At 35.3% G+C, this 18,686-nt stretch overlaps 1 protein-coding gene across 2 annotated transcripts in view; it reads left to right on the forward strand.

Annotated features, from left to right (window-relative positions):
• Zdhhc17 (zDHHC palmitoyltransferase 17) overlaps positions 1–18,686 on the forward strand; it is a 94,739-nt gene that overhangs the window by 20,289 nt on the left and 55,764 nt on the right. For both annotated transcript variants that reach the window (XM_076854897.1, XM_076854896.1), the window contains one exon: positions 13,208–13,311. In XM_076854897.1, coding sequence (XP_076711012.1) covers positions 13,208–13,311 — 104 coding nt within the window. The remainder of the gene's footprint in view (positions 1–13,207; positions 13,312–18,686) is intronic.

An 18,686-nucleotide genomic window follows, 5' to 3' on the forward strand; every position in this document is an offset into this window, starting at 1 on the left:
GATAGTGGAGGCCTTTAATTTGTGGAGGAGAGTCTGACCCAGTAGGGGGATGTGGCAGCTTGGCACAACTATTAAAGAATGGGATAATGAGAGGGATCCAAATGTACAAAAAAGGGGACGTGTCTCTAGTGTATATGTAGGGGTCCCTGAGACTCCCATAATTGGGGTATCTGCCATTAAGAGTGGGTCCATGCCACTGAGAAGGCTCGCCCCAGTGTCAACCACAAATGAAATAGCCTCAGGGGCTACAGGTTAGGGCAGACTTTTGCCCAATGTCCAGTCTGCACACATCAGAAGCAGGGTTCGGGAGGTGTATTAGAGGGTCCATTGGGGCTAAGAGTAGGGAATTTTTTAGGGCTCTTGCTGAGGCCAGGTGGTATTTAGTTTAAGCTGTTTGTATCTCTCCTTTTTGGCCTCATCTTCCGTATTATTAAAAACTTTGAAAGCAGTGTCTAGAAGCTGCTACTGGGGAGTCTTGGGGCCCTTTTCTGTCTAGTTTTTTACAGATATCAGGTGCTGACCCATTGATAAAGTTAAAATGGAGAGAGAATGCCACCAGTACTATTAAGGCCTAGGTTGGTATATTTGGTAACAGCCTCAGTAAGTCAGGCCAATAAGAAGGTGGGGTTTTCATCAGGTCCCTGGGTAATTTCTTTTTACTTTATCTCAGTTAACCTGGGTATGAGAATTTTTTGCCATGCCTTCATGAGACAGGAGACAAGTAATCCTGTGCTGGAGTCTAGTAACTCCAGCATCTTGAGGCTTATATGTCCAATCAGGTTCAGCTGTAGGAATGGCAGGAGCCTCTGCTGCAGGATAGATAAGAGGTTTTTGACCATTAGGAGGTCAGCATGTTCTCTAGGTACTTGCTGAATACAGAAATGTTCATCAGGAGTCACGGATGGAAGTTAATATTGTAGTACACATCTGCCCAGGTAAGGTGGTAAGCCTGAGTCAGATGGGGTGAACTCCTTCCTTTACTTAGGTTTTTCAGAAAATGAGCCTGATCTGTCCTCTATTTGGGACATATCTCCCATGGAGAAAGGGACATGTACCCACACTATCCCTTCAGTCCTTGCTACCTCCCAAAGGGGGACAGGTGTTTTGCTGGGAGAGTTTTAAAGTCATGTTTGGGGAGGGGATAGCAAAGGAGATGGGAAATGGGAGTTTGGGGTTTGAGAAGGAGGATCAGTGGGGCTTTGATGGGGAGCCTGTGGGACTTTGGGGATGGGGCCCAACAAGCAAGCTGTGGGACCCCCTGGATCTGTAAGGAGGGGGTTTATTCGCTGTTTCTATAGCTGTGAATGAGGAAAACATCTGTGAATCTATGAGGATTAATTGTAAAAAAGGGCAGGGCTAACATAATGAGGGCTTGAGCTGTGGATAAAGAAGGTCTGGAGATAAGTTATCTCAGATCACTTGCCATTCTGTAATAGATAATTTTTAAAAATTTGGAGAATTTCTTGATCAGAGGTCCTGTACCTGGGTCATTGGTGCAAATAGTTTAATTTATATTGTGGCCAAATCTGAGTGCTGAGCCTAAGAGGCATTTGACTTTGAGGTCAGTTTGGGAGTAAAGGGCCTTAAAATTGCTAATGAGACAACCCAAAGAGAAGTCCCTTGGATTGGACTGGGAAATTCTCATATTGGAGAGGTTTGACTAGAATGTCAAATAGTTTGAGATTAGAGCATCCTCCAGAATCTTCCCAACACTATACTGAATGGTTCTACCAGAGAATGAGAGAATGTCTTCACTCCATTCTCAATGGTGGGGGGACCCCCGGGGTCCCAGTGTGTCAAAGGGTGAGGTTTCAGGGAAGGGTACCTATCTACTGGAGACTGAATAGAAGTCTTACCTCTCTGGATAATGGGAAGGGCTGTGTTGGATGTAGGAACAAAATGACAAAGAGGTCTCTGAACCAGAGGTCTGCAGGGTGTTATGGAGGGGGGGATTGGGAAGAGGGTGGCAAGAGTGAGGGGACGGGGTTTGAAAGAGAATGCCTTCAGCACTAATAAAGGGTTAGATATAAACCCTTGCACCATAAAGCTGTGAAAACCTAGCCCAGAGTTGGGGTCAGTTATGGGTCGTGTACTGGCAGCTGGGAGCCAAAGTGGACTTAGAGGGTGTGAAGGGTCTCTCACTGTAGGGAGGGTGAACACTGTCAATTTGGGGATTCAGCCATAGCTGCAAGGGTGATCTCTGGATGTGCCCCCACCCAGAGATAACCATGGCGGTGGTGGACACTCAATGGTCACTTCCCAGGTCTCATCAGCGATTTATTGTGATTGTTGGGGAAGGGTAACTTTGTAAATTAATCAGATATCTCTAACAAATACATTTATGATTAATCCTTTTCTCAGATGAGTGTATTGAACAGCATTAACCATTTCTTCCTTGTTGAAGAAAAATCCTAGAAACAATGGGTATATACTTAGATATTTTATAGACATCAACATTTTATTCTCATTTGTTTACCTAATTTAAATGGAACTTTTTAAATCACAGATCCATTTATGAGCACTCATTTATCTATGTCAATTTTGATACCATGTACATTATGTATGAACACAAGCACATATGTAAACAAAACAGTACACAAGTGTGCATATACAAGACAGGAAATGGAGATCCTGCAGTTGTTTGTAGGCACATCTCCACTGTAATGCTACAGATGTTCATTCAGTAAAGCCTCTATTGGATTGAGAGCTAACCCTTGAAAAATTTGGCCTCTGAACAAAAAGTGTGAAAACCTCTATAATAAAGGACTGATTAGAAAAATATATTAATTTAGGTATGCAGGATCAAATGTGAATTCACTATAAAGTGAGGTAAAAAATATAGAATTAAAAAAATAAAAAATGAGTCCTAGAAGAAAGAAAAAATAACATAGCCGTAATTGAAATAACCTTCTATTTATTACTTTTGAGGGTGAGGTTTTCCTCTGAACAACAACAACAAAAAGAGCAGAAATATGGGGGCCTGTGCTGAGAAAACTGTTTCTTTGGCTAGGGGACAGCTCCCCGATCCTGGATCCTCTAGGGGTCAGCAGTTTCTGTCTTTCCTTCCATGACCTCTGGCTGAGGGTGGGGGGCTTCACTCAAAATAGAGGTTACTAACTAACTTCTTGATAACTATTTTAATTTAAAGGAGGATATGTGCCAGCAAGTTGTACCCTTAAATTTTTTTTTTCATATTATTCACAAACCATGATTTTGTATTGTGCTCCTCAATTTGAAGTAGGAGGCAAGACTCCTAGTACTCTGGATGATATCTCCACTAGAGAAAATAAATAATATGGATTCCTGAACTAGGACAGATGAGGGGTAGTTTTGGTCTTTTTCCTGCCAGATGAGGATCTGGTCATAAAAGATTCCTCCTTCATGGGCTGGGGCTGTAGCTCAGCAGCAGAGTGCTTGCCTAGCATGCATAAGGCACTGGATTCGATCCTCAGCACTACATAAAAATAAACAAATAAAATAAAAGTATTCTGTCTATCTACAACTACAAAAAAAAATCTAAAAAAAAAAAAAAGGATTCCTCCTTTAGGGAAACTGAGTTCTTCTTATCAACATTGTAATGTTTTGGGGCCTGTATTTTTCCTTCAGTGAACAGGTAATTTGCTAAGAAAGGGACATATGTTGTCCTGAGAAGCCAGGCAGGGCTGCAGGTAAATTGCTTCTTGGAAGAGAAAACATGTGAGTTCAGCATTCAGCATGTTCTGTCGTCCCCCATCCTTATATAATTAGTGATAAAAGATGGGCTAAAGGTGGAGTGATCCAAGGGCAGGAACCATTCCACCCAAGAGCCATTCATTCATTAAGGGCTCCTTCTAGGGAGGCAGGTTCTCTTAATAATGGGTGGAGGAGGGGGAAGTGTCCGAAGATATTAACATGTTCTCCCGAATTAGCCCCTAATCATTTATTACCTGCCGATGGGGAAGCAGTTTTCCCTTTAAGAACCCCAGGTCAGTCAGGAGTCCATGGCAAAAGCCGGGGGGGGGGGGGGGGGGGCACTGTAAAATTGTGAAGTCATCTGTGGGGTGGGTACTCCTGAGAGAAACAAAATGATGAGAGTATTGGAATGAGATTAATACAAAATAAATTGCCAGAGTTATCAGGAATGTGGATCAGATTCAGGACATGAGAGCTTCAAGCAGTATTGGGGGGTGGCTCTGGCCAGATGGCTTCAGTTATTTCAAGCCTTCCTCTGTCCTACCCACCAAATTTCTCCCACAGAAAAGAAACTGAATCAAGTCAGGGCAGACATTCCCAACACTTGGGTTAAGGGGAATCTAATCCACCTTTTTTGATGCAAAATGGTGGAGAACTTGTGGCTCCCCATAGGTAGCCTCTGGGCACACATCCCTAGGGTGCGACCCCTCCCCTGTGCTTCCTCCTGGAAGCTGGCACTGGCGCCAGTGGTGACTATGGGAGCACCCCCCCCCCATGCTATAGCGACAACTGGGGCTTCCTGGAAGGTGGGGTGAGGGACTAGGGAAGTGGGACCATCCTGTGCAGACCTCCATGAGAGACAGTGACCTGAATGCAGACAAGCGCTCTACCCAACACAAACCTCACCTCACCAGGTGCACTGGTGACCTTTCCCAGGAATGAGAAGGCCCCTGTGGTATGCGGGAACAAAATGGCAGAAAGTGGCATCTGATCCTGAGGTCTCATGGAGAGAGAGAGAAAACTTGAGGTTCCTTTGAAAGCGGAGGGGTAAAAAGAACCCCAAAGCATTTAGTTTGCTGTTCAGAGAACCAAATGAAAGCACATGGAAGGGAAAACAAAGAGAAAAATAAAAATGGAGGCCAACCTCCTGGATCAGTGATATTTTATTTAGCACAGGAGGGACACATCTGGCGGGTGTGGCGTGCCACCACTAGGATCTGAGTTTTATAGCCTAGTCAGGTCATTGGAGGAGTTAGTCAGTTTGGCAGGCCCTTTTGAAGGTATGGGGTAGGGCCAGGTCCTGGTAGGGATGAGAGGACAGGTAGGGGAATAGGAGTGTAAGTTTCTTTTGACTTATTGTCTATATCCTTCAGTATATAACAGAGAAATGCTAAAGACATTACCTATTAAAATTGGGAGGAAATATATTCTTATTTTCCCCCCAACATTTAATTTGATCTTTTTTTTGCCAGTGCCATAGACCATGGAAATGGAAAACAACAACACTTATGGACAGGAGGTTTGATTTTTCTTAGACTATTCAAAGAGATAATCTAAAATCAGAGGTTGTATTTTAATATTGTGACCAGATATAAGAAATCTATTAACAGTAGTAGTCAAACCTTATACAAGTTATAACCAGCTCCAAAATCCAATGAAAATGATATATGGAGATATGTTTGCATTCTACTTAACAAAATAAGTAACTCTTAAAATTATGTTAGGGGCTGGAGATGTGGCTTGGTGGTAGAGTGCTTGCCTAGCACATATGGGTTCAATTCTCAGCACCACATAAAAAGGGGTAAATAAAATAAAGGTATTGTGTCCATCTACAACTAAAAAAAAAATTTAAAAACTTATGTTAGGATAAGGTAGCTACTTTTTGCTTCAGTAGCAACCCTAAAATTTTAGTGGCTTAAATGTTGGTGGTTCATGCTACATATACATTGTAGGTTATATAGTGGCTACTCTGGGACCTGGAATGATCATACTGTCAAAGATTGTCAGTCTCCATGACAGAAAGAGAGAGGAGAAACATGTTGCTTTTACTTATCTGTCATTGGTTAAAAACAAAGCTAATCTCACATATACTCCATTTTTCAAGGGGCAAAAAATTTACAGTCCTACTATGTGCTTAGGAGGAAACTGGAAATATTTGATGAAAAACACTGATGATTACAGTAGTTTTCAGTATAAAAATCAAGACCCCAAAAAAAAACCTGAAGAAAAATTTATTTATGTGATTATAAAGGAATATAATCTGCTGGGAGCAGTGGTGCACGCCTGTAATCCCAGAGGCTCGGGGAGGCTGAGGCAGGAGGATACCAAGTTCAAAGCCAGCCTCAGTAACTTAGTGAGACCCTATCTCAGTAAAATAAAAGGGCCAGGGATATGGCTCAGTAGTTAAGCATCCCTGGAATTATTCCCTGGTTGGGACACACACACCCATACATATACTCACTCATAATCTCTGAAATACATTGAAGTCATAAATCAGCTACTCTGAAAATGGGATAGAAGTCTATATCAGTATGGAAATAGTTAATATCTAATCTTGTTTATAAATAAGGGTATAATTCAAATTGTTAAAACGAATTTTAGAACTCAAGTAGAATAAAATGGCCTAAGGATAACAACAGAAAATTGTTAATAGATGAAATAGAATAGGAAAGTATTTAAGTTTGAAATTTCAAATATTACTCTAAATGGGAGAGAATATAAGAATAGCATTCAGTGCAAGTGAGTTAAATATTGTTAAATATTACTGTTGGGATTACAAATATTCTTTTCAAAACAATTTATGGTTTGTCTAAGCCCTGAAAGTATTCATACCTTCTCCAGGAAGTTTACACTAGTTGGAAAGAAGAAATGTTAATGAATTAAAGGAAGTATTTATTTCATAAGGGTACCAATACTGTGCCAGCCTCTGCCCTAAGCACGGGGGTATACAAGAGATTATGATAGTTTCTGTCTTGTCACAGCTTTAGATTAAGGTGAATAGAATGTTAAAAGACGCAGAAGAGGAATGCTTAAGAATTTTAACATTTGAGTTTATTTAGGACATGTAAGAATGACCTAAATGTTCAGTGATTATAAGTAGTTAATAATATCACTGCATTTCAGTGTATCAATATAAGCAATGGCTAAATACTATACTTAAAAAAACTATATATAATAGTATGAGGACATGTAAAGCAGAAAAACATAAAATGTGAGTACTATGATTACAGACTACATGAACCATTTGGGCAAATAAAGATTGTATAGCAATGTTGAAAGAAATTTGCAAGTTTAAGGTGAAAATTTTCTTCCGCAGACATTTGATGAACATTCAAGCTTGCCAAATTTACATGTATTGTTACAAGAACATGCATACATATGGACTAATACTAGAAGGAAATGAAGCGGAAAACCAGTTTTTTGTTTTGTGACAGGCGTTGAACTCAGGGACTTGCACATGGTAGGCTGAAACCAGTTTTTAAAGAAGTTAGAGGTTGATGAACATTTTTCTAGTTAAAAAATTCCTGTATTGTTATATCATGTCAAACTTTCTTGTTGGAAGCAAGAAGGTTAATTTGATATTTTGGATTGAGACATTGGTGGTACGTGAAGAAGATCGTTGCTGCAAGTTGGAGTCATTTTACTTATTAGAACCAACAGTGGGAACACAGTCGAATACATATTATATAAAGAACTTGTGATTGACTGAAAAAATTGGTTTGAAATCTTTCCATTAAAATATTCTCAACCAAATTATTTTTGTCCAGTCTTCCCTTAAGATGGTGCATTAAGTTCTTTTAATAAAGGATTCTGCCTTGAGAGTAGTGCCATCTGCTGGCACTGTTAATTAATTACATTTTAAAAGAAAGTTTATAATGTAGCGGCAAATGGTTTCTTTGCCATTCACCTTTCTCTTGGTTTTATGTTTTGTTTATGCTGTCTTCTCATTGTAAACAATATTTCCCTTTAAAAATTCATATGGCATATTGAGAATTCAGTATACTACCTCAAGTTTTCCTTCTTTGCCAAAATTTTTTTTTTGTGTGTGTTTCTTTGTGACAGTATGCCTTTATTTCACAATAAAAGAATAAAGAATCAAAGTTCTGGTCTCCTCCCCCCAGTGAACTCCATCTGTGTGCTATTTGTTTCATTCTGTCCTAAGGACACATCATTTGGTTCATCAATATTAAATAGGACTTAGAAGTGAATCAAGTACCCATAGAATTCTCTTTTCTTCTCTGTCTTCTTGTCAGACATGTTTTATAATAATTAAACTCATTTAGTTTCTTGATGACACCTGGCATCAGTCATTTGTACAGTGACAGTACTTCACAAACGCGTGGTTAAGCCCTTTTGATATGCTAATACATTTGTGAACTGTGTACCAAAGCAGGCAGATTACATATGTCTTGTGGTTAACTATGTGCCTAGAGTTGTGTTGGATTGGTTCCCCCCCACCCCTTTTTCTTTTGGTTTGAGAATGCATTTATTTAATTATTTGATAATTTCAGCATCTATTCATGAATCTATGTGCCATCATATTTTGCCCTGTTTGAATTACCATTTGTCTTCCAGAAGTAAACAATTCATATATTTAAATTGTGTGCCATTCTGAGTAGTACGATGAAATCACAACATTCAGTGTCATCCTGCCTGGGACTGAATCATCTTTTTTGTCTACTGTACTCACACTATATATACTACCTGACCTTTGGTTACTTAGTTGCTATCTCCTATACCAGATCAACTGTTTGTCTCAGGTATCAAAGTGTTTGTGTTCAAATCAACCCTACTTTACTTAATAATGGCCTCAAAACAAAAGAGTAGTACTGTTGGCAATTTGGATATGCCAAAGAGAAGTAAAAATGTGCTTCCTTTAAGTGAAAAGATAAAATTTTTTGACTTAATATGGACAGAAAAAAGATGCTGAGGTTGCTAAGACCTACAATAAGAACAAATCTCCTGTGTGAAGTTGTGAAGAAGGAAAAAGAAATTGGTGCTAGTTTTGCTGTTGCACCTCAGTCTGCAATAGCCACAGTGTGATAAGTGCTTAGTTATGATGGAAAAGACATTAAATTTGTATGTATAGGAAATATTATATTAAATATATATCACTATACACACACACACACACACACACACACACACACACACATATATATATATAATTTATATGTATAGGAAAAGACTTAGTATGTATAGGGTTCAGTACTGTTCTGATTTTACGTATCCACTTCTTGGATTGTATCCCTATGGAATAAGGGAGACTATATCCCAAGAAGGAATATGAATAATTACAAATTCTGGTATCTATTGTCTTTATACATGAGCCAGCATTTACCTGTACTTGCTGTATAAGTTTGAGTTAGGTTATATTATGTTGATTTCTCTTGTAGTAGTATATATAGCAGTTATACCTATCTCAAATCTTCTCGTTCCTCTCTGCTTGTTCAGTGGCAGATCTGAAGGTAATCTCTCTTATTCTGAATTGTCTCAAATAGCTGCCAATGCCAGGGCTGCGAAAACCTTTGACAACTAGATACATTTAGAATTTTCCAATTAGTTATTATTTATATCAATATATTAAGTTGTTATATGTTAGTCTTAGAAGGGACTTGGAGGACTTCCAATCCAGAAATGTCTGAATAGTTTTGAAAAGCAACTGAACCTTTTTTTAATTGAAAAAAATATTTTCTAAAGCCTAAAACTAAAAAAGATTTAATTGTGAGGTCATTAGGCTCCTGCAGATAGCTCCTGCAGCACCTTAGGTTCCTACATAAGCAAACCAAAACCTAATTTAACAAAACAAAAAAAGAAAAGAAAATTTCAACTCTTTCTAATGTAAAATTGCTTGTCAACATCTAACAGACTTTACCAATCAGAAACCACCAACTAACTTCTAACTTGGAACTTTTTCACCACATTTATACCCAAATAGGACCAATGATTAATTGTAGCCAACCAAGTAATATATTTTGCTTCAGAGTTGAACTTTTAAAAGCCCTCAACTCATGATGTAAAGCTTAAGAACCTCTTATGATTGTTAGTACTGCCCAATTTTTGAATTGTTCTTTGTGCAAATAAACTGCTAAGTTTAATTTAAAATTTTTTAAAAAAAAACAGACTCTAAAAGCACATAAATAACAAAGTACTTTGTTTAGGAAGGGAATAAATAAATGCAACTTTCTATCTGTTTATACTTGTTGGTCAGCCAACAATGTGAGCACATTAAAAAACAATTTTATGAACTAGGGATTTTGGTAAAAATCTATAATTCCAGTAGCTTGGTGGGGCAGTGACAGTGATGGCTAAGGCAGGAGGATCACTTGAGCCTAGGAGTTCAAGGCCATGCTAGGCAATATAGCAAAATCCTCTCTTCTGAAAAAAATTAATTTTAAAGTTTTAAAATTACAGTTAAGTCTAGTAGTAATTACAGTTATCTTCATGGAGTGTGTTGTCCTTTGTCACATTAGAGGTATTAGAGATAAACCAATATTGAGTCTGTAGGAAATGAGAAAGATAAGTTCCATATTGCAAAATTTGGTAAAAAAGAAGGTTGAGATTTACTTAGACACCTTTCTTCTACTGCTCAAGGGTTAAGTTGAAAAACATCCTTAAAAAAAAAAATCAGTTATCTTTTACTGAAAAGTAAAAACAACCTAATAGATAGGGCAAAACAAATTTTGGTATTGGTTAATTTTAAAGTATTACTGAGGAAAAAGACTGATTTCCAGTAACATTTGCAAGATCACATTTGGTAATATTGATTATGACAAAATGGCTGGTAGAGAAACTGATAATACAGTTTAATCATCTTGAGTAAGTGAGTTCTCTAGGAATGAAAATGAAAGCCTTTAAATAGTAATCCTCAAAAATAAATTTATTTTATGGTTGTTCATTATTTACATGTACAAGCAACATATTTGTTCCTAGTAACAAAGAATAGCAGCTGGTCTTAGCGGATTTTCAAGTTAGAATGCTTTGAGAAGTTATATTTTTTTGACATTGTGTTGTCTATTTCTGTGTTTTAACTTATTGGGAGACTCTTAGCGGATTTTCAAGTTAGAATGCTTTGAGAAGTTATATTTTTTTGACATTGTGTTGTCTATTTCTGTGTTTTAACTTATTGGGAGACTCTTGCTCATAATCCTTGCATTCTGCATTGCAAAGTTCTTGAGGGCTAGACACAATGTTTTGTATATTTGTAGTACTGATTTGAGAGATAATAGAGTCTGATGTGAAAGAAAAAAATCTGTGATTCTGAAGGTCTATATTTAAAAGGTTGATGTTTGAGTTCATCGTGGATTTTTTTTTCTTGGCATTGGTTTTCATTTTTAAAACATTCAGTTTTTTATCTTGATTACCTACTTTTTATGTACTCTGAAACTTTGCATTTGCCTCACCCTGTCATAGTTCTGGGTTCAAGTATTTTGTTGAGCTTTATGTATAGCAGTTTCTTATATTTTGTTGGATACATTATTCTGTTCTGCTTGAAAGCTATCACCAGTTTATTACTGTCTCAGGGGATTTACAGTCCTATAAAAGTCAGAATTGGAGATTTAAAAATTATTTTTCCTTTAGAGGAGAATAGAATCAGAAAAGAGAACCCAGAAATAAGGAAGTGTTACTTGCCTGAGAAGTATCTTTTCCCTGATTATATAGAACACAGAGAAGTTGAAAAGTGGAATTCAGTGGAGAAAGTAAATGCAGAAATTTTAAAAAAGATGATGGATAAGTCTTAAATATTTTATCACTTATTTAGAATGTTGAATATACTCATAATACTTAACCTGTTCATGTTCTAATTTTAATGGAATTTGAAAATAGTTTCTTTAAAAATCATTTAGTAAACGTGCATATATTGTGAAATTTGGTTTAATTATGAGATCTGTTTCCATTCTTATGCTATATGGATATATAATTATTAGTGGTATTTTAATATTGGCTAAAACATTTTCATAAAGAACTAGGTAAGCATTAACTTGTTGGAAGATTGTATATAAGCTAAATTTGCTTTTGTGAAACTTTTAGAATCCCTATTCTTAGTGAAAATACTTGTATTTATAATTCTATATCAATTTTTAGAAATTTCAGATTAGTAGTCTAATTTGTGGCTTACTTAGACTTTATCTAGTAAAATTCTCTTAATTTTGTATTATTTCATATCAGTGGTACGTGGTATATGATCAGAGACAAGAGAATATAATTTGTTACAAGAAGTTATTTCCAGGGGCTGAGGATGTGGCTCAAGCGGTAGCGCGCTTGCCTGGCATGCAGTGGGCGCTGGGTTCGATCCTCAGCACCACATAAAGGGTGTTTTGTCCACCAAAAACTAAAAAAAATAAAAAAATGAAATAAAATAAATTTTCTCTGTCTCTCTTAAAAAAAAAAAAAAAGAAGTTCTTTCCAGATGTTTTGTTAGGATTTATCCTATTATTTATTTTTAAACATGTCAAATGTTGCAATTTGAACAAACTATATTAGAACTGGACATTCTCAATTTTTCTGTTTTCATAGAAAAACAATTGTGTCTTAGTGCTGTATTATCTTGAGGAAGCTGATTAGAGCAAATTTCGTATTTTAAGTAAAAATTGCATGCAACATATAAGATTTGAATACTGTCATACCCTGGTGTTGTTAGTTAATTAAATTTTTATACAAAAAGTTATTTAAAGGATATGGATATGCTTAGAAATACTATCATGCTTTTCTTAACGAATAGGACACATTCTGAGAAATGTGTTGTTAGGTAATTTCATCATCCTGTGGACTTCAAAGAGTGTACTTACACAGTCCTGAATGGATAGGTTACTACATACCTGGGCTGTAAGAGGTAGCCTATTGCTCCTAGTCTACAAATCTAAATAGCATGTTACTGAGTTGAATATAGTAGGTAGTTGTAATATAATCACAAGTATGTGTATAGAAAAGGTACAGTAAAAATACTAGGTGATGGGAAATTTTCAGTTAAATTATATTCTTATGGGATCACCATCATATGTGGTCTGTCGACTGAAATGTTATATGGCATATGACTGTATTTAAGCAGATTTACATTCTATTAGAGCTGTACCATTGTTCTTTATTTACCTAGTGGTAGAATAGTAAGTCTTCAGCATGAAGGTGTTTGAGAAAAGTAGTAGCTGGGAATAACAGAATAAAATATTTTTTATATTCTTCTATTAGAATACAGAAGTTCTTTCCTTTGGGGACCTTAGAGTTTATTTGGGGAATAGGTCACTGTGTTGGAGCTAGGGATTATGTTAGAGTAATAGAAAAGCTCCCAAGAATGAGGATTGACTTCATGAAGAGGTCAGAGTGTTCCATGGAACTAAAAATGGATTTCAGTTACTGATTGATCACTGATTCCTAGTCTTACAGTTTTTAAATTTTGAGGATGTGAACAATGAACAAAGTAAAACTTAATCATTTCAACAATGAAGATTCTTCAAACATCACAAAGCAAAAATTTTCGATTATTTTTTACACCCTTTTTTTTTCTCATCTTTTGCTTCTATGATTTTCTCTTTAACAGGAAATCAAACCCCAAAGCCATTATAACCATGGATATGGTGAACCTCTTGGACGGAAAACTCATATTGATGATTATAGCACATGGGACATAGTCAAGGCTACTCAGTAAGTTTGTTGTTGTAGTTTTTTTCTTCTTTGACGTATTTTGAGTGAAATATGAATCTGAATAACTCTTATGCTGGAAAAATTCCAGTATCTTAATTATATTAGTTTATTTCCCATCAATTTATTGAATTTGTCTATTTGCTTTCGTATTTGATAATCTTCAGAGAAGTTTATTATTATGCCATAAAGAATATTAAGATTGATTATGGAGAATTGGAAAAAGTTGGTTAAAAGCATTATAAATGAAGAACATTAGTGCATATCCCATATTGCCCTCCTTCTTAGCCAGGTACACAAATTAGAAATAAAACGTAGTAAAAATCATATGTTTATTTATTTATTTAACTTATATTGAGAGAGATACTATAGTTACCTAAAATATTTTCAAAATACCAAATTAGATCAAACTTTGAGAATAGGACAAGGAAAATGACAAATCAAAGACTATTATAATGCAAATCATGTGGAGGTTGAATATAGCAGGTATTTTCACCTGATGATAGAAGAGAACATATGTATTTTTTCATAGGTGCTTCAGCATTTTAGAGTTGTCTGAAGTTTGTTGCATCTATAAGAGTTAATACTTAATGGATAATTACCTCGGGTATATATGATTTTTCTAGTCTTTCTGATCATTTGCATATCTTCTTCAGTTACAAAGGATTTAGTGATGTCTGAGATCAGTAAGTAGACCAAGTAAAGCTTAAATATTTGAAAATTTCTTTAGACATGGTTTCCTTTACTTTTAAATATTTTTCTTCATTTCCGGGTTGCTGAAAGCCTTTGGTTAATTTCCAGAGTACTGAAAGAGTTGATTTTGACCATATTTGCCAAGTTTTTATTGCTTTTATGAACAACTTTTCTAGGGCTTTAGTCTGCTGATGTTGCCTTTCATTCTTGAATGTTATTTATAGTCAAAGATCAAAGCACCTTTGTGCCAGCTGTGTTTAATTTATGAAACAAATTACATTCTTTTCAATGAATATTAGAAATGAAAGTTTGTGGTTATTCTTTATTAATTATATATGTAACATTAAAAATTTATAACCTTTTTCTTTCATTCATATCATTTGTAATTTAATAGGTAGCAGGACACCAGTTTTATGTTAGTTAGCAGATATTTAGACATTAAGTAACTTTTGATTTTCACTAACTTCTCATGCTAGTTATAAATATGTTTTTTCTTTGTTGGTAGATAAGGACTGGCTTTGTTCTGTTTAACTGCTTTAACCTAATTTATTTTGTTGTTTGTTGTTTTCTGTCATCGAGTAGTTTTATGGGACTTCACATGTAGTTCATCCTGTTTAATTGTCTGTGTTTTGTTTTTGCTTTTTGAAAGCTTAGCCCATTTTTTTCCTTCAGTTTTATTACATATTTGCTTACATGGACATTTAGTGCTTCATATCACAGATTCTAAAGACCTTACCTTTTCATCCCCAATTCTGCACACATACCTACCATGTATGTTTTTAATTCTTCTCAGTCTAATTTCTCTTTTTGGAACTTTGCTCCTTTTGGTATCTTTCTCTTCTTTGACATTGATATGTCCCACCCTAATGTATCATTCCTCTTCAACAAATGAGTATACAACTTTAGGAAATAAAATACCTCTCTTTATCCCACATATACCATTCTAACTATCCTGTTTCTTAAAAAGTATCTATGGGTCTGTTAGCAATTTTTTTAAAAAACATTTATGTAAATTATGAAGCATTTCAGTCCTATAGAAAAATATTAGAAGTATAACTGTCAGATTAAGCAGACGCTAACATTTTGCTGTTATTGCTACAGGTTTCTCACTGGTGTACCCTTTCTCTATCTCCTGGACAGAAACCTTCCTTGAAATTGCTAGGAATCATTATCATTCACATCAATTATGTAAACAAAATATGCTACTGTAATATATGTTTAAAATTTAAATAAATCATATTATATAATTCCCTTGCAGGTTACTTTTTAAATTTTTTAAGAACTGTAAGGCTATTGTGATTTTTTTTCCTTTGCTGAAAGATAAGGACCTCCTTTGTTCTGTTTAACTACTTTAACCTGATTTATTCTCTTTACTTGTTTGTTGTTTTCTGTCACTGAGTAGTTTTTATTTAATGTGAGTTCTTTTAAAATTTAGTCTTTTTGGAAATATCTTAAATTCTTCTCTACTCAGGATCATAAAGATAATCATATGGAAGGGCAAGTGACAGTGACAGTTTTAGAGTGCTTCAATTGTTTTATTACTTGGTTTGATTGGCGATTATGTAGATATGTATTTTAGTTGTTTAAAATTCTAAATGTTTTTAAGTGCTTCATGTTTTAAAATGGAAACATCTCTATTCAAATAATTTTATGATTTTTGTCTTTTTACATTTGCATGCTTACATGGAATTTTAATTAGGTATATTTTAGTATGATAACATGATTCTAGCTTCATCTTTTTCAATATAGATAACCAATTATATCTCAGACATTTTTTTAAAGAGAGAGAAAGAGAGAATTTTAATATTTATTTTTTTTAGTTTTCGGTGGACACAACATCTTTGTTTGTATGTGGTGCTGAGGATCAAACCCGGCCGCACGCATGCCAGGCGAGCGCGCTACCGCTTGAGCCCCCTAGCCCTCTTAGACATTTTTTTATTGAACAATTAATTCTTTCTCCACCGATTTTTTTTAATACATCTCTTTTATGCCACCTCTTATATCATTCATTTCTAGATACTTTTTTTTTGTTCCATTTGTTGAGATTTTTGTTAGCACCACATGGTTTTACTAAAGCTTTCTTCTTAGTCTTCAAAATGAGTTTGGGTATTATTGACCTTTCACTTTTCCAAAGTAAATGTTAGCGTTTTACTTGGAAATTTATGAAATACACATTTGAGATTTTAATTAGAAATGCATTTAATTTGTAGATCAGTTTGGGAAGAATGTTTCTGTAGGTCTTATTCTTAATGTTTTTCATCAATCTCATTTACAGTAAGTAGCGTAATTAAATATGCTTTATCATTTGATGTTTTGCTACAGTAATAAGGACACCTGATCCTGTTTTATTTGGATTTTTCATTTTAGTGATTATCTTGCTTGAAAAAAGATACCTCACAAAGATATGTAATACCCAGATGGAAGAATTAGAATGTGGGTTATATTTTCTAAGTCACAGTAATTACTTTCAGTATTATTCTCTAGTCAAGCAAGAATTTACTGAACTTTACCTAGTCAATATACATTTTCTGAAGATAATCACTCTTGAGAACTAAGCAGGTTTTGGTATTTTCATAACAAGAACAAGTGGTTTCAAATGTTAGAAAATTGTTTCATGTTTTTTAGTGTGTGCACATAAGGTTTTTATTGGTGACATTTTTAGATCTTTTCGAAAATGTGAATAATGATAGAAATATTTCCAAACATGAATTTGAGAAGTACAATTTTATAGCAGTAGTTTTTCTTAAATAAAAATAGTTACTTTCTCACTTGTCTTTACCTCCAAGGGGAACAGGTTAAAATCATTACCCTTTTTAAGAAAATATGACTGGTAGCATACTACATAGGCTCATCACTGCCCTTCTTACCAAAAAGAAAAGTCAGTAAATTTTGAAACACTTTTATGGCTTTTTTTGTTTTTGTTTTTGTAATAGGAATTGAACCCATGGGTGCTTACCACTGAGCGACATCCTTAGCCCTTTTAATATTTTATTTTGAGATAGGGTATGGCTAAGTTGCTTAGGGCCTCATTAAGTTGCTGTGGCTGGCTTTGAACTCACGATCTTCCTGCCTCAGCCTCCCCAGCCACTGTGATTACAGGCAAGCGCCACCATGCCAGCTTCATTTGTCTGTTTTGTTAAAGGAAAAATACATATTCTCAGAGCTGGGGCTGTAGCTCGGTGGTAGAGTGTGTGCCTTGAACATGTGAGGCACTGGGTTTGATCCTCAGCACCACATCTAAATAAATAAATAAATATATTGTGTCCATCTACAACTAAAAAATTATTTTTAAAAATACATATCCTTTTTTAAAATTTTTAAAATTTATTTTTTTCCATTTCTTATTGTGGTAAGATACACATATTAAATTTACCATATAAACCATTCTTAAGTGTACAGTTCAGTGATATTCTTTCATAATATTGTGCACCTCCGTAACTCTTTTTCATCTGATAAAACTGAAACTATATACTCATTAAACAATAGCATTTCTCTCTCAGCCTCCCTGTTTCTACGATTTTGACTTCTTTAAATACCACATATTAATGAAATCATACAAGTATTTCCTTTTTAAGGCTGAATAACATTCCATTACATGTCTGTAACAAATTTTTATAGCAGTAGTTTTTCCGTATATCTGTTGATGGACGTGGATTGCTTCCACTCTTTATTGTGAAAAATGGTGTCATAAGCAGAGGTGTCCAAATATCTCTTTGAGGCTATGCTTTCAGTTCTTTTCAGTATATACCAAAGAATTGCAGAATCATATAATTCCATTTTCATTGTTTTGAGGGACCATCATATTGTTTTCCACAGTGGCTGTCTGTTGTTGAGTGTTGTGAATTTGTTTGATCTAGTGACTTATTGGGTTGAGCCCTGCATTTCCTTCCTTATGTCTGGTGGTTGTAGCTGTTTTTGAGAGTTGAATGATGAAATCTTCAGCTATTATGGTAGGCTGTCTCAATTTTGTTTTTGCTTGAGATATTGTAGTGGCCTGTTATTAGGTGCATTAGTAACATAGTTTTATCTTCCTGTTGTGTTGAATCTTTTATTAGTATATAATGTCTTTCTTTGTCTCTTGTCATCTTTCTTGATGTAAAGTTTATTGAGCTGGGAGCTCAGTGGTACACACCTGTAATCACAGCTACTGAGGAGGCTGAGGCAGGAGGATCATGAATTTGAGGCCAGCCTTAGCAACTTAGTAAGACCTCTTCTCAAAATAAAAAGGGTTAGGGATGTAGCTCAGTGGAAGAGTGCCCCTGGGTTTAATCCCCAGTACCAGGAAGAACAAAATGGTTTTTTGATCTGATTAGTATAGTCACCACTGCTGTCTTCTGGTTACTATTTATTTACATGGATTTTTTTTTTTTCATACTCTTCACTTTTCTGCCTTTCACTTTCCTTTTCTTTGGATCTGAAGTCTGCCTTGTAGACAGCACACAGTTGCATCACGTGTGTTTTGTTGTTGTTTGTTTCATCCATTATGAATCTTTGTATTGGAGAGTTTAATCCATCTATATTGAAAGCAATTACTAATAAAGAGGAATAGCTGCCATTTTACCATTTGTTTTCTGTGTGCTTTATAGCTTTTTAGTCCCTTATTTAGTGCGTATGTCTTTTTGTATTCTATCAATTTTTTTAAATAGGGAAATGTTTAAATTCCTATTCCTGTAACTATTTTTCTT

This window comes from Callospermophilus lateralis, chromosome 4, assembly GCF_048772815.1.
Source record: "Callospermophilus lateralis isolate mCalLat2 chromosome 4, mCalLat2.hap1, whole genome shotgun sequence".
NCBI classification, from domain to species: domain Eukaryota; kingdom Metazoa; phylum Chordata; class Mammalia; order Rodentia; family Sciuridae; genus Callospermophilus; species Callospermophilus lateralis.